A 25,227-nucleotide genomic window follows, 5' to 3' on the forward strand; every position below is an offset into this window, starting at 1 on the left:
GTGCCATAGGACTCTTTGCTGCTTTTACAGATCCAGACTAACATGGCTACCCCTCTGATACAGAGCATAGAATGTTTCTACGCTCCCCCTATCTTCTGCATCCCTGAGATTATCGCAGATTAGAAGATGAAAAAAAAACACACTCGCAATGACATGTTTTCCAAGCTCATGCAGCCCTCCCGCACTGATAGGGTCCAACTTAATGCATGAAGGCCTTCAGTGGCAGAGGCCAGGAAAGAATTAAGTGAGCATGAAGAGCGGAGGCAGGACACGATGCTGAGGCTAATGGGGGAGCAAACGGACATGATGAAGCGTCTGTTGGAGCTGCAGGAAAGCCAACAAGAGCACAGACCCCTGCTGCATCCACTGTCTAACCGCCTACTCTCCTCCCCATGTTCCATAGCCTGCTCACCCAGACACCCAAGAATGCAGAGTTGGGGGGGGGGGAGGCTCTGGGCACCCAGCCACTCCACTGCAGAGGATGGCCCAAGCAACAGAAGGCTGTCATTAAAACAGTTTGATTTTTAGTGTGGCTACAATAAGCAATGTAGCCTTGTCCTTCCCGCCTCCCCCACCCGACCCAGGCTACCTTGTCCGTTATCTCATTTTTTTAATTAATAAAGAAAGAATGCTTGGTTTCAAAAAAATAGTTACTTTATTTCAAAGGGAGAAAAGTGGTTGGCTTACAGGGAATTAAAAGGGGCAGGTTTTCATTAAGGAGAAACACACACAACCGTCACACTGAAGCCTGGCCAGTCATGAAACTAGTTTTCAAAGCCTCTCTGATGCACAGAGCACCTTGCTGTGCTCTTCTAATCACCCTAGTGTCTGGCTGCTCAAAATCGGATGCCAGGTGATTTGCTCAACCTCTCTCCACAGATATTATGGAGCACACAGCAAGCAGCAATAACAATGGGAATGTTGGTTCACTGAGGTCTGACCAACAGCGCCAGTGAGCTTTTAAACCTCCAAAGGCACATTCTACCACCATTCTGCACTTGGTCAGTCTATAGTTGAACTGCTCCTTACTACTGTCCAGGCTTCATGAACAGATCCTCCGAGCTCGTCGCTGGGGAGCAGGAGAGCAGAGTTGCAGGAGAGCAGAGTTGCGGCGGAAGCGTGGAGCTGTACACCATGCCCTGGAGGTTGCTAGGAGCTGGCCAGGGAAGACGTTCCCAGAACCCCCTACCAAGCTACATGTCCAACGAGGACAGTTAGCAGTCCTACTTCACCGTCTGCTGCGAAGGCAAGGAGCTGCTGCTGTGTAGCAATGCCAGCTGCTGAAGGAGCTTCTGTGTCAAATGCTTGGAGGTCTGTGTAGGGCAAGGTACCTTGCCCAAGCAAAAGAGCAAGAGCCCTGGAGCTGATACATGTATCAACCACAGAAGTGCTATGTGGTGTTACAGGACCGACCAGACTGGAATGTGCAGCTGCAAGACTTCCTCACTAGCGACAAAGGACAGGAATATGATGAACCTAAAATCTAAGAAGGCCCGCACATTTCCCAGAGTCACTACCCTTGATAACAGGGTGTCAGTGATTGCATTGGCTACTTGGATCACAGCAGCCCCCACAGTAGACTTGCCCACAACAGCAGCAGTGACACTGAGCTGAGCGGGCTCCAAGCTTGCCGTGGTATGGCATCTGCATGGGTAACCCAGGAAAAAAGGCACAAAACAATTGTTTAGGTTGGATATTAGGAAAAACTTTTTCACTAGTAGGGTGGTGAAGAACTGGAATGGGTTACCTAGGGAGGTAGTGGAATCTCCTTCCTTAGAGGTTTTTAAGGTCAGGCTTGACAAAGCCCTGGCTGGGATGATTTAGTTGGGTTTGGTCCTGCTTTGAGCAGGGGGTTGGACTAGATGACCTCCTGAGGTCCCTTCCAACCCTGAGATTCTATGGTTCTATGATTCTATGATATACAATGGACATGTTTGCCATTCCATTATAACAGGATACAACGAAGTGAAAATAATGCAAGTAGCATCCCATTAGTTTTCATGAAGTTTAAATACCAAGTACAGTCATGTACATTTAACAATGCATTTATACAATGCTTATACATTTACCTTATTGGCCTGTGTAGCAGGGCAGTTACCCCGCTCCTAGGAGAAAGGCCGGGCTGATTGGGGAAGCAGCCACAGCTGGGGCCACACCCCAATCAGGCCACGGCTGGCCCTGTTAGAAGGGCTCAGGGAGGAGCTGGGTCAGTCTCTCTCTAGCTGTGGCGGGAGAAGGTCCTGGCTGCCTAAGAGAAAAGGGGACTGGAAGTGAAGCAGGGCTACGGAGTGGCCAGAGGAGCTGGGGAGCTCCAGCCTGGCATCTCCCCAGGCTGAGGCCTTGGTAAAGGCCTATGCAGGTACTGGGCCTGGGAGGTGCAGCCCAGAGACAGGCAGAGGCAGCTGTTCAAATCTCCTGGCCAATGATGAGTGGCCATGACACACTACAGTGAGTCTGCCCCAGTGAGTGGGGGCTAGATGGTGACTGGCAGTAGCCACTGAGGCAAGGTGGGGATAGAGGGTTGGGGGTTCCCCTGGGAGGGGAGACCCAGATTGTGGGGTACTGCAGGGGCAGAACCCTGAGGAAAGGGGGCACTGGGGTCAGGGAGGGACACGGAGGCCAGTGGCAGGCGAGACACCGGCCAGGAGGAGGCGCTCTGTACACTGGAAAGCTAATTCCCAAGACAACCAGCAGGAAGCGCTGCACCGGCGAGTCTCACTTCGCTACAGCCTGGCTTCCATCTGCGTTTGTCAGTTCTCAGCTGACTCGGCCCTGGCTGGAGCTGACACTTGGCTTTCCAGCGTCACAGTCCTAATGACTATGTCCTCACGGAGAAAGGGATCTGATTCTTCATTTGTGGCCAAATCCTAAAGTCCTTACTCGTCTCCTTGTCAGTTTTGACTAGTAAGGATTGCAACAGCTGGCCTTGATAATATTAGTTTAGATTCCACTTCATTTCAGTGTAGATTTTCTGCCGGGCAGAAACATGAACAAAGACAGGGGAAATTGTGCACATGGAATCCAAAGACAGACTTCCGTCCATAATAAATGAACCATTCATCAGCAGCTCAGCATTTTTCATAGACAAATGGACATTGTGCCGTACCTAAACGACGTAACACGTCTAAGGTTGCAGGGAGCAATATACACCAGCTCCCTTAAGATTTGAGCATTGGAGATTAGACAAAAGCAATATACACTTGTATGACCAAGTTCAGTACATGAGCTTTTCTCTTGGGGAGGGTGAATTTGAAGCTGATGGAAAGAACAACTGCTGGGTTCACTTTGGGCTCTGTCCAACACCCACCGGAGTCTGTATGAAGCTTCTCCTCTCACAGTTTTCCTATATTACATGGGGTTCTCAAACTTTTCTTTTTGCTGGGCTCCTCTTTGAAAATATTTCGGGCTGTGACGACCTCCCAGAAAAAGCGATAGCGAATTGCGCCCATGGGTATGTACAGTATACTCATGCTATTGCCACCCTTCCGGCTGCTCTGCTGCTGGTGGCAGTGCTGCCTTCCGAGCATGGTGGCTGGCAGCTGCTGGCTGGGTGCCCAGCTCTGGAGGCAGTGCCACCGTGTGGTACTGCCACCCTTACTTCTGTGCTGCTGCTGCTGACAGCACTGCCTTCAGAGCTGGGCAGCCAGAGAGCAATGGCTGCTGGACCTCCCCCTCCCCCCCAGCTCCTCTTTCCCCAGTGACATTGTTATGATCTCACAACCCCCCTACAATAGGCTCGCGACCGCCCCTTTGGGTCAGGACCCCCAGTTCGAGAAGCACTGCTACATTAGCTAGGAAAGCTTTTCCCCATCACAGCCAGGAGTGTGTGCAGAACAGAACTGATCAGATGTTTTGGGGATTAGCTATGCAAATCGTCTTCCCTTAGCTGCTCTATGAAACATGAAAATCTAAACGAATTTAGAACAGTTGCAGAGCCGCCCGAGCGAAGCGTGTGTAGGGAAGTGCAGCACGTTTGCCGGCGGAGGTGTCAAGGGGTTGGAGACTGACTCCCCTGCTGAACTAAAACCTCATCCTCCTGCTCCCGGCGGTGCTGGCACACAGCCGCCTTCCACGCCCCGCTCTCCCTCCTCCCCTCACAAGCACCGGGCCACAATCCAGAGGCTTGTATAGAAGGAGAGTTAAATAAGGACACTCAGACTTATATGTGTATGGATCAGCTCATGTTCTCTGATACAAGGCACAAAGCTCATAATCATCCGTGTAGGATCTCAGTCATTAAGGGCCTTGCGGTACCCGCTTTTAGCAGAGCCTGCATGAGTGGGATGGAGGAGCCAGGAAGTCCAATAAGATTCCCCTTGTCGTGTGGCGTGACCAATAGCTGGGACAATACTGCCATAGGCTCCTCTGTCCACGCCTGGCCAACAGCTCCCTGTTTGCAGCGTTGCTGGAGCTGTGTTGGTCCCATGATATTAGAGAGACAAGGAGGTGAGGTTTTTACTGGACTAACTTCCGCTAACGAAAGAGACAAGCTTTCAAGCTGCACCGAGCTCTTCTTCTACCTCCCCGGGTGAGAGCAGCACAGGAGCGAGGCCGAAACGATTGCTGCTAGAAGCCTAGTTAATTTTTGGTGCAAACACCCACTCGACTAGCCAGCAGCACACAGCAGCTGCTCCAGTGCTCTACACTAGACCCGTCCCCATGGAGTTCCCACAGCAGCCAAGGGTCTCTTAACAGAAGAGATGGGGACCACTCTGCATTAGTTCTGCTCCTCTCTCCACATACCCCAGTTATCCATCAGCCTGCGCAACGCCCCGGATTTGACTGCGGTCACTCCTCTATTACGTCAGTGAACCAGGAGTGAGCTGAGATCGGGCCTCTGAAATTCAGCAGCTGGTGAACAAGGCAGCACAAAGCTCACTCTCTTTCATCATCTCATGTTACTGTTTTCTTAGAGCCAGGAAGGAATTAAAACAAGCAGAATAAATCCAATTTACTTGTGGGTTGTTAGTCTGTAAAAACTCTGTAATCTCAGCTAAGATCCTCCCTCACACGCCGCACAGGATAAAAGCGTCAGTGCTCCCACATGGGTCTGCAGTTGCCACCGAGTTGATTTTAAGTAGCTGTTCACCACCAGCAAGCCAAGAGACAAACCAGCGAAGCAGCCATGGACAACAAGATCACGTTCTCCCTCCTGCTGCTTACTCTCACAGGCATCTCTCATGGTAAGCCAGTCAAAGTACTTGTAGTCTTTTCCCTTGTTAAATGCCTTTTACAGTATTTGCAGAAAAAATAGGATTTTAATGTAAAGGTGTATGGAATTACTGAACAGCTTTAAACTCACCACACGCTGTTTAAGATAACAAATCACACAGAACACAGGCAGAGTTTAAGACAATTCCAGCCATGGTTTCACTTCTAATCTCAGACCAGTTTTAAACTGATGGAACGCCACTGACTTTGGTGAGGTGATGCCTGATTTACACAGGTGAAAGTGAGATCCGAATCGGACCCTGAATACAGGAACAGTGTAGTGTGCTGCATTTCTGGTACTCCAGATCTTTCCCCTGCGTGAGGTGTCTTTCATAGAATATCAGGGTTGGCAGGGACCACAGGAGATCATCTAGTCCAACCCCCTGCTCCAAGCAGGACCAATCCCTAGTCTTTGATATCAACCACTCCAGGAGAGACACAGAACCTCAAACTCAGCTGTTGGCTGGTTATTAAAGGGGGGAACTGGTTTGCAAGTCTGTTTCCAGACAGTTATTTCAGCTGATTCACTCCAGTCTTTAGGGTCCTACACTACGTTCCCTTGTGATGTGTGGTGGTGAGCAAATCAAAGAGGACAGGAAAGCCTCACCGGTGCGGGAAGAGAGAGGAGCAGAACTAACACAGAGTGGTCCCCATCTCTTCTGTTAAGGCTCCGGAAGACCCTTGGCTGATGTGGGAATTCCAAGGGGAAGGGTCAAGTGTAGAGCACTGGAGCAGCTGCTGTGTGCTGCTGGCTAGTCGAGTGGGTGTTTGCACCAAAAATTAACTAGGCTTCTAGCAGCAATCGTTTCGGCCTCGCTCCTGTGCTGCTCTCACCCGGGGAGGTAGAAGAAGAGCTCGGTGCAGCTTGAAAGCTTGTCTCTGTTAGTGGAAGTTGGTCCAGTAAAAACCTCACCACCTTGTCTCTCTAATATCATGGGACCAACACAGCTCCAGCAACGCTGCAAACAGGGAGCTATTGGCCAGGTGTGGACAGAGGAGCCTATGGCAGTATTGTCCCCAAGGGATCTGAAGGGGAACAGGGGGCTGGGCAGCACCAGGGAGGAACTAGCACACGGTACGGTAAGAGTTTCCTTCCCTTGCCTCATCAGTGTCCCACTCACCCAGCTCCCCTCTCCTGAGGGGAGCAGCTATTGGTCACGCCACACGACACGGGGAATCTTATGGGACTTCCTGGTTCCTCCCTCCCACTCTTGGCCAGGTCTACAGGGGAGGAGGTGTTGATGTAAGATACGGAACTTCAGCTATGGGAATCCTGTAGCTGAAGTCGAAGTATCTTATTCCGACTTGCCTCCCAGCCTCATGGTGCGGGATCAACGTCCGCGGCTCCCGCATTGACTCCATTAGTGCCGCTCGCTCTGGTGGAGTTTCGGAGTCCACGGGGAGCCCAATCAGGGATCGATATAGCGCATCTAGTTGAGACGCGATATATCAATCCCCGATAAATCAATCGTTACCTGCCGATACGGCGGGTAGTCTGGACGTGCAGGCTCTGCTAAGAGCGGGTACCGCATGGCCCTTACTGACTGGGATCCTACACGGATGATTATGAGCTTTGTGCCTTGTATCAGAGAGCATGAGCTGATCCATACGCATATAAGTCTGAGTGTCCTTATTTAACTCTCCTTCTATACAAGCCTCTGGACTGTGGCCCGGTGCTTGTGAGGGGAGGAGGGAGAGCGGGGCGTGGAAGGCGGCTGTGTGCCAGCACCGCCGGGAGCAGGAGGATGAGGTTTTAGTTCAGCAGGGGAGTCAGTCTCCAACCCCTTGACACCTCCGCCTGCAAACGTGCTGCACTTCCCTACACACGCCTCGCTCGAGCGGCCCTGCAATTGCCAGCCACGAGTAACGGGGCAGCTGTGTAAGAGTATGCTTGGTCCTGCGGGCTGTCGGTCACGCTCGTCCTTGGGCTGACAGCTTGTACTCCCCAGCCTCTGTCGCTGCCCTCTCAGCCTTCCCTTCCCTTTGTGTCAAAGACATTTCATTTGTTCAAATGATGGGTGGTTAAAGGTGGCAGAAGTCGTGAATCTTTGTTCATAGGCGCAACATAGAAACAGCTGTGGCTCAGAGCTGTGGTTTGTTGAACCCAGTGCTGGTCTTGGAACTGAAAGACCTGGGGTCAAGTCCCTGCTAGGCCAGAGACTTCTGGGGTCATGTCTGTTACCGGGTCAATTTAAGGCACCCTACAGGAGGCTCAAGGTGTGACGTGGCCAATTTAGGATGCCCTGCCTACACCCTACCAGAGGCTCAAGGTGTGACGTGCCCAATTTAGGATGTCCTGCCTACACCCTACCGGAGGCTCAAGCTGTGACCCAATCAATTTAGGCACCTCCCCCCTTTCCCTTCTGAGGGCTCAGAGCCTAAGGCACCTATCCTTACCCATGGGGCTCAGGAAGAAATCTGGTCAATTTAGGTACCTGCCCTTTCCCTCAGGTGTCTCCAAAACCTTCTCCCAGTGAAAGAGCCTTACACTTGTGCTCTAAACATCTATTTATTAGCAACACACACAGAATACATAGCTCAAGCAAATCTCTTATGCTCACCACTCCCAATATACAGACAAATTTCACCCAGTGGCCAGTCAGGGTTCATCCATCTGGGGATTCCCAGCGATGCCTCTGCACCTCTCGGTCATGCAGAGAGCCCAGAGTTCCAGCAGCTGGACGTTGAACTGCAGTCGGGAAATGGTTCCCAAAGAGCATTGGTTTTTCATTTATATTATATAGATAAAACTAGCTCCCTCCTTCAAATTTACTAAACCTATCCCATGATCCCACACTCCTAAATAACAAAAATTGTAACCAATTACACACTGGCACCTATGTGTTCTCTTTCCTTCCCAAGTTCTTTGCATTTTATCTTTCATGCCCAAATTGTAACTTAGTTGTGACCTTCTCTATCTGTGCAGATGATCATCAGAGCTTATCTTACCATTTGTTGAGTCTTGCTGTATCTTCCCTGTTTCCCAGCGTCTTTACAACCTTGGTGGTTATAACTCTCCTTAGGGACATTCCTGAGGAGGGAGTGCTTTATCAGCAGCAGAACATTTCTTTTTTCAGTTTTAGTGGTGAACTAACTCCCTGAGTTTCACCCAAGGCTGGTTTAATATGGGGGGTGGGAGGGTTTGATGAGGTCTCAGGCCTACACTTCAGGCTAGTCTTTCTGTGCCTCAGGTCCCATCTGTACAATGGCGATAATGGGACTGCTCTACTTCACAGGGGTGTTGTGTGGAAAAAGCCATCACAGATGGGGCCAAATAAGTACCTAAGATAGATCGTATCCTGTCCCTGACAGTGTCAGATGCACAAACCCTACAGTTGGCAGATGTAGTAGAATGTGCATCCTAAGAAGGTCTTGTCCTAATCCCCATTAGTGAGAGTGGCTTAAACCCTGCAGCAGGTTTTTCTCCCTTCCACACACTTTTTTGGAGCATTAACTTAGTGAAGTTCCTCACTCAGTGATGCACCTCACTTTCCTTCCCTCACAGAGTCACTTCTGGGCGGAGAGTTGCGGTGTCAGTGTCTCCAGACAGTCCCGGGCTTGGTGTCACCGAAGCTCTTGGTTCATGTGGAAATCATCCCCAAAGGCCCACAGTGCAGCACCATGGAAGTCATGTAAGTTGAAACCACAGGATTTCACAAGCCAGTAGCCATCCGATTGGAGTGCTTGTGAAAGCTGCCAGATTGACAGCATTGGGGAATGGAAACCCTCGCTTTCTCCCCAGAAGACCATTCCCTTACCATTTCTGAGCTATTTGGTTTGCTCATCCATCATTTTAGAAGCTCCACCACAGGCTGGAGTAGTGGGGCACCTGCAGGACAAATACACTGTGGTGGAGGAGGAGTAGGCACCTGACATGCAGAGCTCCTAAACCACACAAGAGCAGAGCCCTGCTCCTGTATAGCTGAGCAGGGCACCTGCCATGTGGCATTTCCCTCTCAGAGGTGCAAGTAGAAATAATTTCTCGCTGGTATGCTGCACTCATGGGAGGGACACAAAGGGGGGGATGACCTCCCCATGTGACCCCCCATGTGACACCTTCCTGCCCTCTGCCTGGGGCCCCCACGCTCTCCCTGTCTCCTCCTCGTGATCCACATCTATCCCACATTACCTTGTGGGGGGTGGGGGAGAAGCTCTGTCCTGCACCAAAGACTTCTGCTGTACAGACCCCAGGCAGGAGGATTCAGGAGACGCAGCTGCATGGAAGGGCTGGGGCTGGGGGTGGGGGGCGGGCTCCTCCTGTGTCTTTCCAGTACGCTGTATCAGCTATAAATATCTTACTGGTACAGCGTACCAGACCATACCACCGTACTTGCACCGCTGTTCCCTCTGCATAGTTAGAAGCCCTGTATGGCAACCATTTGTTCTTGCAAGCCTTCGATTGTTCACCCTCCAGATTTGGTAGCCCTGAGTGAATCCTCACAGGCCAGGATCAGCACAGAGGCCCAATCCCTTCGTTGCAGTTCTGAGTCTCCCTCCGGCTCCTTGATAGCACAGCTCCTATAGAGTCACCCTGCCAGAGCCTTCCCTGCTCGCTAGCACTGCCAGGACTCCTCTGCCTACATTCCCACCACGGACAAGCCTTCTGTAGCACAGACGCTCTCTGCTGACAGGCTGATGTAGCCACTGGCTACCACATCCTTCCAACAGAACCCTCACTAGTTGAGGTGGTGAGGGAAACTGTTGATCCAGACCTCACAGCTGGTCACCGGCCCCAGCACATCAAATTCCACATGTGCTACCACAGACAGTGCTACCCAAAGCATTGCCACCCGCACTGCCAAGGTTCATGTAGACACATGTAGGCTGAGGTTTTCTTTTGGTGCATGAAACCAAACCCAAGCAGTTCGCCTTTGTATTCGAATTACAGGGCTATTCGAATTACAGGGTAGCCATACGTCACAGGGCGGAAAGAATCCAACCCAGAGGGAACCGAAAACAAGCTAACAAAACACACATCTTCCCTTTAAGTCAGCCTCAGGGAAGGAGCAGTGTGAACAGAAGTTCATAAGGTTCAGAGCCCTGGTTCAGGGTTCCCAAAATGAATCAGCAAAACAAAGGTCTGTGGCCTCGGCCAGGCTAGTCCCTGAGAGAGACCACAGCCCATAACAGCCTGCACAGCTTCTAGTCCAACTTCGCTTCCTTTTCCCTGTTAAGTTGCCCAGCCCCAGGGGATCCTTGATTGCTCGTAGGCTTGTTTCAGCTGTAAGCGCCTGACTGTTCCTTAAAGGGGTAGTCCCCTGTGCCCTACCCAGCAAGAGATACTAAGATTTCAAAACCACTTCTTTCATAGCCGTGATCAAGCAAAACGTCAAGAGCCACAGGTTACCCCTTGAGCTCTAGCAGAGCTCTCCTTGTAGTCGATGGGAACTGCCTGAATTTATTTTGGGAAGTATCTGACCCTTAGGGGGGTATTTTTTTAGAGATGAATGGATACACCAAAGGAAAGGCCATAGCTAAGTAGACGTTCATTAGATATAATTTACACAGCTGGAATGCAAAATGATTTTTTAAAAATTGTACAGACTTAGGGCAAGATTTTCAAAGTCAGGCGTGCACCAGTATTTGCACCGTATGTTAGCACATAATGAACATCCATTCCCGTGAGGGACTTTTTTATATATTAAAGTATAAGGGCCTCCTTGTGCTCTCACTTACCCCGGTGCAAAGCAGGAGTAACAGCACTAAAGTCGTTGGAGTTACACTGGTGAATAATTGGAGCCAATGAGATCGGAATCAGTCTCTACGTGTCATTCAGTCCAAGTTTCACATGAACAAAGTGTACATTTTCAAAGGGAGCGTATTGACAATTAACTACTAGGGCCAAATTTGGCACTCAGCTCCGGCTGTGCCACTCCGGTCACACCACTGGCAGGTGGAAGAGTCAGGGCCGGTGCAACCATTTACGCGACCGAGGTGGTCGCCTGGGGCGCTAAGATTTGGGGGGACGCCATTTTCTTCGGCAGTGACCGTGGCGGCCAGATCATCGGCCGCCCCAGTCTCCGCCAGCATTTAGGCGGAGGGAGCTGGGGCAGGGGAGCACGGGGAGGGCCGCCTGCAGGAAGTAAGGGGGGGGTCATGTTCGGGGGGGGCGTGCTCAGAGTGCTCCTGCGCAGAGCAGGGGTGAGCTGGGGCGGGGGGGCGCCTCAGGGCGGAGGGGGGGGAGCTGCCATGGGGGGGGGGGGAGGGCTCAGGGCAGGGGCGCCGGGGAGGGAGGGGGGCGCAAGGTGGAAGTTTCGCGTAGGGCACGAAACATCCTTGCACCGGCCCTGGGAAGAGTACGAGTGAGAGCAGAAGTTAGCCTAGAGGCTGCTATTTTTTCTAGACTCTCTCAAAGTGTTAAGATTATTTTAAACAAATTGTTCAACCCCTTCCAGTGCGACACTGAAGAGGAGCCAGCAAATCTGTTTGGATCCCCAGGCCAAATGGGTGAAGATGATCATTAACAGGATTTTACGCAGGTAGCTGTCAAAATGATCTTGTTACTGGAACTATTCTGCCAAAGGGCAGGTTGCCACAGATCTTCTGAAGAGAAATAATCCCCAGATTCCTTTCAGTGTAAACGCTTCTGTGATCTTCAGTGCTCATTATCTGAAGGCCCATTTGAGCAATACAATGCCAGGAATCTAGAAAGCTGGGGATTAGCAGAAGTCTTTGAATACAGCAGAAACAGGGCACATCCATAAATCTTAAAAATATCCCAGCAATATGCAGCATGTTAGCAATGTACATGGTTAGTGTTCTGCTGTGCCATGGGAGAGACCCAGGCTGAAGGCTTGGGCTCTGGTCTCTCCTAAATTAACAGGAGCTGACGTACCGCAAAGGGAGAGCCTCGCATTCCTCTGCTGTATATTGTCTGGCCTGCCTCAGAGACTTGGCCAAAGAAAGGTCCCTAGGACAAGGCTTTACTTGTGTGTGGGTGTGAATAACAGGCATGAGAGCTAATTAATATATCTGGTTGTGCAAGCTGTATTTAGAATTGTTTCTGACAACTTCTCATTCGCACAAACAAAAATGTACTCAAGTTCTGCCAAGCAGTCAGTAAGAATCGGAAGACAATATTTCCTCCACGTAATCAAAATCTGTTTGCTAGCCATGGCATTTTGGCGGTATTGAAGTACTGCAGAAAGGGATCTGGGGGTCAGATTGATCCCCAAGCTAGATATGAGTCAGCAGTGTAACACTGTTGCCAAAAAAAAAAAAAAGTGAACATCATTCTGGGATGTATTAGCAGCAGTGTTGTAAGCAAGACACGAGAAGTAATTCTTCCGCTCTACTCCGTGCTGATTAGGCCTCAACTGGAGTACTGTGTCCAGTTCTGGGTGCCACATTCCAGGAAGGATGTGGACAAACTGGAGAAAGTCCAGAGAAGAGCAACAAAAATAATTAAAGGTCTAGAAAACATGACCTATGAGGGAAGATTGAAAGAATTGGGTTTGTTTAGTCTGGAGAAGAGAAGACTGAGAAGGGACATAACAGTTTTCAAGTACATAAAAGGTTGTTACAAGGAGGAGGGAGAAAAAATGTTCTTCTTAACCTCTGAGGATAGAACAAGAAGCAATGGGCTTAAACTGTAGCAAGGAAGGTTTAGTTTGGACTTTAGGAAAAACTTCCTAACTGTCAGGGTGGTTAAGCACTGGAATAAATTGTCTAGGGAGGTTGTGGAATCTCCATCATTGGAGGTTTTTAAGAGCAGGTTAGACAAATACCTGGCAGGGATGGTCTAGACCAGGGGTCGGCAGCCTGCGGCTCCCGGCTCGCCAGGGTAAGCACCCTGGCGGGCCGGCCCGGTTTGTTTATCCACCGCGTCGGCAACTTCGGCCGGTCGCGGCTCCCACTGGCCACGGTTCGTGGTCCCAGACCAATGCGGGAGGCAGGAAGCAGCGCGAGCCGAGGGATGTTCTGGCCGCGGCTTCCTGCCTCCCGCATTGGTCTGGGACCGCGAACCGTGGCCAGTGGGAGCCGCGATCGGCCGAAGTTGCTGACGCGGTGGATAAACAAACCGGGCCGGCCCGCCAGGGTGCTTACCCTCGCGAGCCGGGAGCCGCAGGTTGCCGACCCCTGGTCTAGACTCTAGATCAGGGGTAGGCAACCTATGGCACGTTAGTCGAAGGCGGCACGTGAGCTGATTTTCAGTAGCACTCATACTGCCTAGGTCCTGGCCACCGGTCCGGGGGGCTCTGCATTTTAATTTAATTTTAAATGAAGCTTCTTAAACATTTTTAAAACCTTATTTATTTTACACACAACAATAGTTTAGTTATATATTATAGACTTCTAGAAAGAGACCTTCTAAAAAGGTTAAAATGTATGACTGGCACGTGAAACCTTAAATTAAAGTGAATAAATGTAGACTCGGCACAGCACTTCTGAAAGGTTGCCGACCCCTGGTCTAGATAATACTTAGTCTTGCCATGAATGCAGGGGACTGGACTAGATGACCTCTCGAGGTCCCTTCCAGCCCTGTGATTCTATGCACTCTCTGTATTGTATATGTCATGATTTGTTGCAAAGTTTGCATTACAGCTCATCCGGCAGGCCGCGCAAATAGGAAAAGCAGAGATAATACCTATAACCCCATGCGGAATTCTCAGCCCTGAGGTAGCTCCAAGGGCCAGGCTATTCATCGTTTGTTTTACTCTTTCTTTCTCTGTCTGCACTGACGCAGCCTATATACAGACTGTTAGTTTGAGAAAGGAAGCTGCCGGAGTAAATATACCGTCGTGCTACCAGGAGACCTGAGTTTTATGGCATGATCATGCTGCGCGCTTTACTGTGGAGGCGTTTGGGGCTGAATCCTGGGCTCAGTTCTGTCAACAGGAAACAGTCTCATTGATTTCAAAGGGTCAAGGATTTGGCTCTGATTGAATTGGCCTTTACAGCAATGTCATCTGCGAGTCTGCCTATAAAAGCGGCCGGCCGCCCAGCCAGGCAGCGGCACAGCTGATCGCAGCGGCCCAGGAGCCGGCCAACGGGGCAGTTTGAGTGGGAGTTCCCATTGGAGGAGCCAGGTATTTTGTGTTTGCGTCTGTCTTTGGGGTGCTCGTGTCTCTCTCTGTCGGGGCAGACTGCTGAGCCCTGATTAGGGGGCGGAGCTAGGCGGAGGAGGGGGCCTATAAAAGCGGGCCGCCCGCCCAGCCAGGCAGCGGCACAGCTGATCGCAGCGGCCCAGGAGCCGGCCAACAGGGCAGTTTGAGTGGGAGTTCCCATTGGAGGAGCCAGGTATTTTGTGTTTGCGTCTGTCTTTGGGGTGCTCGTGTCTCTCTCTGTCGGGGCAGACTGCTGAGCCCTGATTAGGGGGCGGAGCTAGGCGGAGGAGGGGGCCTATAAAAGCGGGCCGCCCGCCCAGCCAGGCAGCGGCACAGCTGATCGCAGCGGCCCAGGAGCCGGCCAACAGGGCAGTTTGAGTGGGAGTTCCCATTGGAGGAGCCAGGTATTTTGTGTTTGCGTCTGTCTTTTGGGTGCTCGTGTCTCTCTCTGTCGGGGCAGACTGCTGAGCCCTGATTAGGGGGCGGAGCTAGGCGGAGGAGGGGGCCTATAAAAGCGGGCCGCCCGCCCAGCCAGGCAGCGGCACAGCTGATCGCAGCGGCCCAGGAGCCGGCCAACGGGGCAGTTTGAGTGGGAGTTCCCATTGGAGGAGCCAGGTATTTTGTGTTTGCGTCTGTCTTTGGGGTGCTCGTGTCTCTCTCTGTCGGGGCAGACTGCTGAGCCCTGATTAGGGGGCGGAGCTAGGCGGAGGAGGGGGCCTATAAAAGCGGGCCGCCCGCCCAGCCAGGCAGCGGCACAGCTGATCGCAGCGGCCCAGGAGCCGGCCAACGGGGCAGTTTGAGTGGGAGTTCCCATTGGAGGAGCCAGGTATTTTGTGTTTGCGTCTGTCTTTGGGGTGCTCGTGTCTCTCTCTGTCGGGGCAGACTGCTGAGCCCTGATTAGGGGGCGGAGCTAGGCGGAGGAGGGGGCTATAAAAGCGGGCCGCCCGCCCAGCCAGGCAGCGGCACAGCTGATCGCAGCGGCCCAGGAGCCGGCCAACGGGGCAGTTTGAGTGGGAGTTCCCATTGGAGGAGCCAGGTATTTTGTGTTTGCGTCTGTCTTTGGGGTGCTCGTGTCTCTCTCTGTCGGGGCAGACTGCTGAGCCCTGATTAGGGGGCGGAGCTAGGCGGAGGAGGGGGCCTATAAAAGCGGGCCGCCCGCCCAGCCAGGCAGCGGCACAGCTGATCGCAGCGGCCCAGGAGCCGGCCAACGGGGCAGTTTGAGTGGGAGTTCCCATTGGAGGAGCCAGGTATTTTGTGTTTGCGTCTGTCTTTGGGGTGCTCGTGTCTCTCTCTGTCGGGGCAGACTGCTGAGCCCTGATTAGGGGGCGGAGCTAGGCGGAGGAGGGGGCCTATAAAAGCGGCCGCCCGCCCAGCCAGGCAGCGGCACAGCTGATCGCAGCGGCCCAGGAGCCGGCCAACGGGGCAGTTTGAGTGGGAGTTCCCATTGGAGGAGCCAGGTATTTTGTGTTTGCGTCTGTCTTTGGGGTGCGTGTGTCTCTCTCTGTCGGGGCAGACTGCTGAGCCCTGATTAGGGGGCGGAGCTAGGCGGAGGAGGGGGCCTATAAAAGCGGCCGCCCGCCCAGCCAGGCAGCGGCACAGCTGATCGCAGCGGCCCAGGAGCCGGCCAACAGGGCAGTTTGAGTGGGAGTTCCCATTGGAGGAGCCAGGTATTTTGTGTTTGCGTCTGTCTTTGGGGTGCTCGTGTCTCTCTCTGTCGGGGCAGACTGCTGAGCCCTGATTAGGGGGCGGAGCTAGGCGGAGGAGGGGGCCTATAAAAGCGGGCCGCCCGCCCAGCCAGGCAGCGGCACAGCTGATCGCAGCGGCCCAGGAGCCGGCCAACGGGGCAGTTTGAGTGGGAGTTCCCATTGGAGGAGCCAGGTATTTTGTGTTTGCGTCTGTCTTTGGGGTGCTCGTGTCTCTCTCTGTCGGGGCAGACTGCTGAGCCCTGATTAGGGGGCGGAGCTAGGCGGAGGAGGGGGCCTATAAAAGCGGCCGCCCGCCCAGCCAGGCAGCGGCACAGCTGATCGCAGCGGCCCAGGAGCCGGCCAACAGGGCAGTTTGAGTGGGAGTTCCCATTGGAGGAGCCAGGTATTTTGTGTTTGCGTCTGTCTTTGGGGTGCTCGTGTCTCTCTCTGTCGGGGCAGACTGCTGAGCCCTGATTAGGGGGCGGAGCTAGGCGGAGGAGGGGGCTATAAAAGCGGGCCGCCCGCCCAGCCAGGCAGCGGCACAGCTGATCGCAGCGGCCCAGGAGCCGGCCAACGGGGCAGTTTGAGTGGGAGTTCCCATTGGAGGAGCCAGGTATTTTGTGTTTGCGTCTGTCTTTGGGGTGCTCGTGTCTCTCTCTGTCGGGGCAGACTGCTGAGCCCTGATTAGGGGGCGGAGCTAGGCGGAGGAGGGGGCCTATAAAAGCGGGCCGCCCGCCCAGCCAGGCAGCGGCACAGCTGATCGCAGCGGCCCAGGAGCCGGCCAACGGGGCAGTTTGAGTGGGAGTTCCCATTGGAGGAGCCAGGTATTTTGTGTTTGCGTCTGTCTTTGGGGTGCGTGTGTCTCTCTCTGTCGGGGCAGACTGCTGAGCCCTGATTAGGGGGCGGAGCTAGGCGGAGGAGGGGGCCTATAAAAGCGGCCGCCCGCCCAGCCAGGCAGCGGCACAGCTGATCGCAGCGGCCCAGGAGCCGGCCAACGGGGCAGTTTGAGTGGGAGTTCCCATTGGAGGAGCCAGGTATTTTGTGTTTGCGTCTGTCTTTGGGGTGCTTGTGTCTCTCTCTGTCGGGGCAGACTGCTGAGCCCTGATTAGGGGGCGGAGCTAGGCGGAGGAGGGGGCCTATAAAAGCGGCCGCCCCCCAGCCAGGCAGCGGCACAGCTGATCGCAGCGGCCCAGGAGCCGGCCAACGGGGCAGTTTGAGTGGGAGTTCCCATTGGAGGAGCCAGGTATTTTGTGTTTGCGTCTGTCTTTGGGGTGCTCGTGTCTCTCTCTGTCGGGGCAGACTGCTGAGCCCTGATTAGGGGGCGGAGCTAGGCGGAGGAGGGGGCCTATAAAAGCGGGCCGCCCGCCCAGCCAGGCAGCGGCACAGCTGATCGCAGCGGCCCAGGAGCCGGCCAACGGGGCAGTTTGAGTGGGAGTTCCCATTGGAGGAGCCAGGTATTTTGTGTTTGCGTCTGTCTTTGGGGTGCTCGTGTCTCTCTCTGTCGGGGCAGACTGCTGAGCCCTGATTAGGGGGCGGAGCTAGGCGGAGGAGGGGGCCTATAAAAGCGGGCCGCCCGCCCAGCCAGGCAGCGGCACAGCTGATCGCAGCGGCCCAGGAGCCGGCCAACCCGCCCAGCCAGGCAGCGGCACAGCTGATCGCAGCGGCCCAGGAGCCGGCCAACGGGGCAGTTTGAGTGGGAGTTCCCATTGGAGGAGCCAGGTATTTTGTGTTTGCGTCTGTCTTTGGGGTGCTCGTGTCTCTCTCTGTCGGGGCAGACTGCTGAGCCCTGATTAGGGGGCGGAGCTAGGCGGAGGAGGGGGCCTATAAAAGCGGGCCGCCCGCCCAGCCAGGCAGCGGCACAGCTGATCGCAGCGGCCCAGGAGCCGGCCAACGGGGCAGTTTGAGTGGGAGTTCCCATTGGAGGAGCCAGGTATTTTGTGTTTGCGTCTGTCTTTGGGGTGCTCGTGTCTCTCTCTGTCGGGGCAGACTGCTGAGCCCTGATTAGGGGGCGGAGCTAGGCGGAGGAGGGGGCCTATAAAAGCGGCCGCCCGCCCAGCCAGGCAGCGGCACAGCTGATCGCAGCGGCCCAGGAGCCGGCCAACAGGGCAGTTTGAGTGGGAGTTCCCATTGGAGGAGCCAGGTATTTTGTGTTTGCGTCTGTCTTTGGGGTGCTCGTGTCTCTCTCTGTCGGGGCAGACTGCTGAGCCCTGATTAGGGGGCGGAGCTAGGCGGAGGAGGGGGCCTATAAAAGCGGGCCGCCCGCCCAGCCAGGCAGCGGCACAGCTGATCGCAGCGGCCCAGGAGCCGGCCAACGGGGCAGTTTGAGTGGGAGTTCCCATTGGAGGAGCCAGGTATTTTGTGTTTGCGTCTGTCTTTGGGGTGCTCGTGTCTCTCTCTGTCGGGGCAGACTGCTGAGCCCTGATTAGGGGGCGGAGCTAGGCGGAGGAGGGGGCCTATAAAAGCGGCCGCCCCCCAGCCAGGCAGCGGCACAGCTGATCGCAGCGGCCCAGGAGCCGGCCAATGGGCAGTTTGAGTGAGAGTTCCCATTGGAGGAGCCAGGTATTTTGTGTTTGCGTCTGTCTTTGGGGTGCTCGTGTCTCTCTCTGTCGGGGCAGACTGCTGAGCCCTGATTAGGGGGCGGAGCTAGGCGGAGGAGGGGGCCTATAAAAGCGGCCGCCCGCCCAGCCAGGCAGCGGCACAGCTGATCGCAGCGGCCCAGGAGCCGGCCAACGGGGCAGTTTGAGTGGGAGTTCCCATTGGAGGAGCCAGGTATTTTGTGTTTGCGTCTGTCTTTGGGGTGCTCGTGTCTCTCTCTGTCGGGGCAGACTGCTGAGCCCTGATTAGGGGGCGGAGCTAGGCGGAGGAGGGGGCCTATAAAAGCGGGCCGCCCGCCCAGCCAGGCAGCGGCACAGCTGATCGCAGCGGCCCAGGAGCCGGCCAACGGGGCAGTTTGAGTGGGAGTTCCCATTGGAGGAGCCAGGTATTTTGTGTTTGCGTCTCTCTCTGTCGGGGCAGACTGCTGAGCCCTGATTAGGGGGCGGAGCTAGGCGGAGGAGGGGGGCCTATAAAAGCGGCCGCACGCCCAGCCAGGCAGCGGCACAGCTGATCGCAGCGGCCCAGGAGCCGGCCAACGGGGCAGTTTGAGTGGGAGTTCCCATTGGAGGAGCCAGGTATTTTGTGTTTGCGTCTGTCTTTGGGGTGCTCGTGTCTCTCTCTGTCGGGGCAGACTGCTGAGCCCTGATTAGGGGGCGGAGCTAGGCGGAGGAGGGGGCCTATAAAAGCGGGCCGCCCGCCCAGCCAGGCAGCGGCACAGCTGATCGCAGCGGCCCAGGAGCCGGCCAACGGGGCAGTTTGAGTGGGAGTTCCCATTGGAGGAGCCAGGTATTTTGTGTTTGCGTCTGTCTTTGGGGTGCTCGTGTCTCTCTCTGTCGGGGCAGACTGCTGAGCCCTGATTAGGGGGCGGAGCTAGGCGGAGGAGGGGGCCTATAAAAGCGGGCCGCCCGCCCAGCCAGGCAGCGGCACAGCTGATCGCAGCGGCCCAGGAGCCGGCCAACAGGGCAGTTTGAGTGGGAGTTCCCATTGGAGGAGCCAGGTATTTTGTGTTTGCGTCTGTCTTTGGGGTGCTCGTGTCTCTCTCTGTCGGGGCAGACTGCTGAGCCCTGATTAGGGGGCGGAGGAGGGGGCCTATAAAAGCGGGCCGCCCGCCCAGCCAGGCAGCGGCACAGCTGATCGCAGCGGCCCAGGAGCCGGCCAACGGGGCAGTTTGAGTGGGAGTTCCCATTGGAGGAGCCAGGTATTTTGTGTTTGCGTCTGTCTTTGGGGTGCTCGTGTCTCTCTCTGTCGGGGCAGACTGCTGAGCCCTGATTAGGGGGCGGAGCTAGGCGGAGGAGGGGGCCTATAAAAGCGGGCCGCCCGCCCAGCCAGGCAGCGGCACAGCTGATCGCAGCGGCCCAGGAGCCGGCCAACGGGGCAGTTTGAGTGGGAGTTCCCATTGGAGGAGCCAGGTATTTTGTGTTTGCGTCTGTCTTTGGGGTGCTCGTGTCTCTCTCTGTCGGGGCAGACTGCTGAGCCCTGATTAGGGGGCGGAGCTAGGCGGAGGAGGGGGCCTATAAAAGCGGGCCGCCCGCCCAGCCAGGCAGCGGCACAGCTGATCGCAGCGGCCCAGGAGCCGGCCAACAGGGCAGTTTGAGTGGGAGTTCCCATTGGAGGAGCCAGGTATTTTGTGTTTGCGTCTGTCTTTGGGGTGCTCGTGTCTCTCTCTGTCGGGGCAGACTGCTGAGCCCTGATTAGGGGGCGGAGCTAGGCGGAGGAGGGGGCCTATAAAAGCGGGCGGGCCGCCCGCCCAGCCAGGCAGCGGCACAGCTGATCGCAGCGGCCCAGGAGCCGGCCAACGGGGCAGTTTGAGTGGGAGTTCCCATTGGAGGAGCCAGGTATTTTGTGTTTGCGTCTGTCTTTGGGGTGCTCGTGTCTCTCTCTGTCGGGGCAGACTGCTGAGCCCTGATTAGGGGCGGAGCTAGGCGGAGGAGGGGGCCTATAAAAGCGGGCCGCCCGCCCAGCCAGGCAGCGGCACAGCTGATCGCAGCGGCCCAGGAGCCGGCCAACGGGGCAGTTTGAGTGGGAGTTCCCATTGGAGGAGCCAGGTATTTTGTGTTTGCGTCTGTCTTTGGGGTGCTCGTGTCTCTCTCTGTCGGGGCAGACTGCTGAGCCCTGATTAGGGGGCGGAGCTAGGCGGAGGAGGGGGCCTATAAAAGCGGCCGCCCGCCCAGCCAGGCAGCGGCACAGCTGATCGCAGCGGCCCAGGAGCCGGCCAACGGGGCAGTTTGAGTGGGAGTTCCCATTGGAGGAGCCAGGTATTTTGTGTTTGCGTCTGTCTTTGGGGTGCTCGTGTCTCTCTCTGTCGGGGCAGACTGCTGAGCCCTGATTAGGGGGCGGAGCTAGGCGGAGGAGGGGGCCTATAAAAGCGGGCCGCCCGCCCAGCCAGGCAGCGGCACAGCTGATCGCAGCGGCCCAGGAGCCGGCCAACGGGGCAGTTTGAGTGGGAGTTCCCATTGGAGGAGCCAGGTATTTTGTGTTTGCGTCTGTCTTTGGGGTGCTCGTGTCTCTCTCTGTCGGGGCAGACTGCTGAGCCCTGATTAGGGGGCGGAGCTAGGCGGAGGAGGGGGCCTATAAAAGCGGGCCGCCCGCCCAGCCAGGCAGCGGCACAGCTGATCGCAGCGGCCCAGGAGCCGGCCAACGGGGCAGTTTGAGTGGGAGTTCCCATTGGAGGAGCCAGGTATTTTGTGTTTGCGTCTGTCTTTGGGGTGCTCGTGTCTCTCTCTGTCGGGGCAGACTGCTGAGCCCTGATTAGGGGGCGGAGCTAGGCGGAGGAGGGGGCCTATAAAAGCGGGCCGCCCGCCCAGCCAGGCAGCGGCACAGCTGATCGCAGCGGCCCAGGAGCCGGCCAACGGGGCAGTTTGAGTGGGAGTTCCCATTGGAGGAGCCAGGTATTTTGTGTTTGCGTCTGTCTTTGGGGTGCTCGTGTCTCTCTCTGTCGGGGCAGACTGCTGAGCCCTGATTAGGGGGCGGAGCTAGGCGGAGGAGGGGGCCTATAAAAGCGGCCGCCCGCCCAGCCAGGCAGCGGCACAGCTGATCGCAGCGGCCCAGGAGCCGGCCAACGGGGCAGTTTGAGTGGGAGTTCCCATTGGAGGAGCCAGGTATTTTGTGTTTGCGTCTGTCTTTGGGGTGCTTGTGTCTCTCTCTGTCGGGGCAGACTGCTGAGCCCTGATTAGGGGGCGGAGCTAGGCGGAGGAGGGGGCCTATAAAAGCGGCCGCCCGCCCAGCCAGGCAGCGGCACAGCTGATCGCAGCGGCCCAGGAGCCGGCCAACGGGGCAGTTTGAGTGGGAGTTCCCATTGGAGGAGCCAGGTATTTTGTGTTTGCGTCTGTCTTTGGGGTGCTCGTGTCTCTCTCTGTCGGGGCAGACTGCTGAGCCCTGATTAGGGGGCGGAGCTAGGCGGAGGAGGGGGCCTATAAAAGCGGGCCGCCCGCCCAGCCAGGCAGCGGCACAGCTGATCGCAGCGGCCCAGGAGCCGGCCAACGGGGCAGTTTGAGTGGGAGTTCCCATTGGAGGAGCCAGGTATTTTGTGTTTGCGTCTGTCTTTGGGGTGCTCGTGTCTCTCTCTGTCGGGGCAGACTGCTGAGCCCTGATTAGGGGGCGGAGCTAGGCGGAGGAGGGGGCCTATAAAAGCGGGCCGCCCGCCCAGCCAGGCAGCGGCACAGCTGATCGCAGCGGCCCAGGAGCCGGCCAACAGGGCAGTTTGAGTGGGAGTTCCCATTGGAGGAGCCAGGTATTTTGTGTTTGCGTCTGTCTTTGGGGTGCTCGTGTCTCTCTCTGTCGGGGCAGACTGCTGAGCCCTGATTAGGGGGCGGAGCTAGGCGGAGGAGGGGGCCTATAAAAGCGGGCCGCCCGCCCAGCCAGGCAGCGGCACAGCTGATCGCAGCGGCCCAGGAGCCGGCCAACGGGGCAGTTTGAGTGGGAGTTCCCATTGGAGGAGCCAGGTATTTTGTGTTTGCGTCTGTCTTTGGGGTGCTCGTGTCTCTCTCTGTCGGGGCAGACTGCTGAGCCCTGATTAGGGGGCGGAGCTAGGCGGAGGAGGGGGCCTATAAAAGCGGCCGCCCGCCCAGCCAGGCAGCGGCACAGCTGATCGCAGCGGCCCAGGAGCCGGCCAACGGGGCAGTTTGAGTGGGAGTTCCCATTGGAGGAGCCAGGTATTTTGTGTTTGCGTCTGTCTTTGGGGTGCTCGTGTCTCTCTCTGTCGGGGCAGACTGCTGAGCCCTGATTAGGGGGCGGAGCTAGGCGGAGGAGGGGGCCTATAAAAGCGGCCGCCCGCCCAGCCAGGCAGCGGCACAGCTGATCGCAGCGGCCCAGGAGCCGGCCAACGGGGCAGTTTGAGTGGGAGTTCCCATTGGAGGAGCCAGGTATTTTGTGTTTGCGTCTGTCTTTGGGGTGCTCGTGTCTCTCTCTGTCGGGGCAGACTGCTGAGCCCTGATTAGGGGGCGGAGCTAGGCGGAGGAGGGGGCCTATAAAAGCGGGCCGCCCGCCCAGCCAGGCAGCGGCACAGCTGATCGCAGCGGCCCAGGAGCCGGCCAACAGGGCAGTTTGAGTGGGAGTTCCCATTGGAGGAGCCAGGTATTTTGTGTTTGCGTCTGTCTTTGGGGTGCTCGTGTCTCTCTCTGTCGGGGCAGACTGCTGAGCCCTGATTAGGGGGCGGAGCTAGGCGGAGGAGGGGGCCTATAAAAGCGGCCGCCCGCCCAGCCAGGCAGCGGCACAGCTGATCGCAGCGGCCCAGGAGCCGGCCAACGGGGCAGTTTGAGTGGGAGTTCCCATTGGAGGAGCCAGGTATTTTGTGTTTGCGTCTGTCTTTGGGGTGCTCGTGTCTCTCTCTGTCGGGGCAGACTGCTGAGCCCTGATTAGGGGGCGGAGCTAGGCGGAGGAGGGGGCCTATAAAAGCGGCCGCCCGCCCAGCCAGGCAGCGGCACAGCTGATCGCAGCGGCCCAGGAGCCGGCCAACAGGGCAGTTTGAGTGGGAGTTCCCATTGGAGGAGCCAGGTATTTTGTGTTTGCGTCTGTCTTTGGGGTGCTCGTGTCTCTCTCTGTCGGGGCAGACTGCTGAGCCCTGATTAGGGGGCGGAGCTAGGCGGAGGAGGGGGCCTATAAAAGCGGCCGCCCGCCCAGCCAGGCAGCGGCACAGCTGATCGCAGCGGCCCAGGAGCCGGCCAACGGGGCAGTTTGAGTGGGAGTTCCCATTGGAGGAGCCAGGTATTTTGTGTTTGCGTCTGTCTTTGGGGTGCTCGTGTCTCTCTCTGTCGGGGCAGACTGCTGAGCCCTGATTAGGGGGCGGAGCTAGGCGGAGGAGGGGGCCTATAAAAGCGGGCCGCCCGCCCAGCCAGGCAGCGGCACAGCTGATCGCAGCGGCCCAGGAGCCGGCCAACGGGGCAGTTTGAGTGGGAGTTCCCATTGGAGGAGCCAGGTATTTTGTGTTTGCGTCTGTCTTTGGGGTGCTCGTGTCTCTCTCTGTCGGGGCAGACTGCTGAGCCCTGATTAGGGGGCGGAGCTAGGCGGAGGAGGGGCTTATAAAAGCGGCCGCCCGCCCAGCCAGGCAGCGGCACAGCTGATCGCAGCGGCCCAGGAGCCGGCCAACGGGGCAGTTTGAGTGGGAGTTCCCATTGGAGGAGCCAGGTATTTTGTGTTTGCGTCTGTCTTTGGGGTGCTCGTGTCTCTCTCTGTCGGGGCAGACTGCTGAGCCCTGATTAGGGGGCGGAGCTAGGCGGAGGAGGGGGCCTATAAAAGCGGCCGCCCGCCCAGCCAGGCAGCGGCACAGCTGATCGCAGCGGCCCAGGAGCCGGCCAACAGGGCAGTTTGAGTGGGAGTTCCCATTGGAGGAGCCAGGTATTTTGTGTTTGCGTCTGTCTTTGGGGTGCTCGTGTCTCTCTCTGTCGGGGCAGACTGCTGAGCCCTGATTAGGGGGCGGAGCTAGGCGGAGGAGGGGGCCTATAAAAGCGGCCGCCCGCCCAGCCAGGCAGCGGCACAGCTGATCGCAGCGGCCCAGGAGCCGGCCAACAGGGCAGTTTGAGTGGGAGTTCCCATTGGAGGAGCCAGGTATTTTGTGTTTGCGTCTGTCTTTGGGGTGCTCGTGTCTCTCTCTGTCGGGGCAGACTGCTGAGCCCTGATTAGGGGGCGGAGCTAGGCGGAGGAGGGGGCCTATAAAAGCGGGCCGCCCGCCCAGCCAGGCAGCGGCACAGCTGATCGCAGCGGCCCAGGAGCCGGCCAACGGGGCAGTTTGAGTGGGAGTTCCCATTGGAGGAGCCAGGTATTTTGTGTTTGCGTCTGTCTTTGGGGTGCTCGTGTCTCTCTCTGTCGGGGCAGACTGCTGAGCCCTGATTAGGGGGCGGAGCTAGGCGGAGGAGGGGGCCTATAAAAGCGGGCCGCCCGCCCAGCCAGGCAGCGGCACAGCTGATCGCAGCGGCCCAGGAGCCGGCCAACGGGGCAGTTTGAGTGGGAGTTCCCATTGGAGGAGCCAGGTATTTTGTGTTTGCGTCTGTCTTTGGGGTGCTCGTGTCTCTCTCTGTCGGGGCAGACTGCTGAGCCCTGATTAGGGGGCGGAGCTAGGCGGAGGAGGGGGCCTATAAAAGCGGGCCGCCCGCCCAGCCAGGCAGCGGCACAGCTGATCGCAGCGGCCCAGGAGCCGGCCAACGGGGCAGTTTGAGTGGGAGTTCCCATTGGAGGAGCCAGGTATTTTGTGTTTG

At 56.6% G+C, this 25,227-nt stretch overlaps 2 protein-coding genes across 2 annotated transcripts in view; one reads left to right on the forward strand and one right to left on the reverse strand.

The window, feature by feature from the left end:
• The window catches only part of LOC123370666 (growth-regulated alpha protein-like), a 270,997-nt gene that overhangs the window by 22,461 nt on the left and 223,309 nt on the right, over window positions 1-25,227 (reverse strand). The window lies entirely within an intron of this gene.
• LOC123370668 (alveolar macrophage chemotactic factor-like) lies at window positions 4,866-13,780 on the forward strand. Its single transcript, XM_045017356.1, has 4 exons — window positions 4,866-5,183; window positions 8,717-8,843; window positions 11,607-11,690; window positions 13,756-13,780. The coding sequence occupies exons 1-4, from the start codon at window positions 5,126-5,128 to the stop codon at window positions 13,778-13,780; spliced, it is 294 nt and encodes a 97-aa protein (XP_044873291.1). The 5' UTR covers window positions 4,866-5,125.

The sequence above is a fragment of the Mauremys mutica genome, chromosome 5 (genome assembly GCF_020497125.1).
Source record: "Mauremys mutica isolate MM-2020 ecotype Southern chromosome 5, ASM2049712v1, whole genome shotgun sequence".
NCBI classification, from domain to species: domain Eukaryota; kingdom Metazoa; phylum Chordata; order Testudines; family Geoemydidae; genus Mauremys; species Mauremys mutica.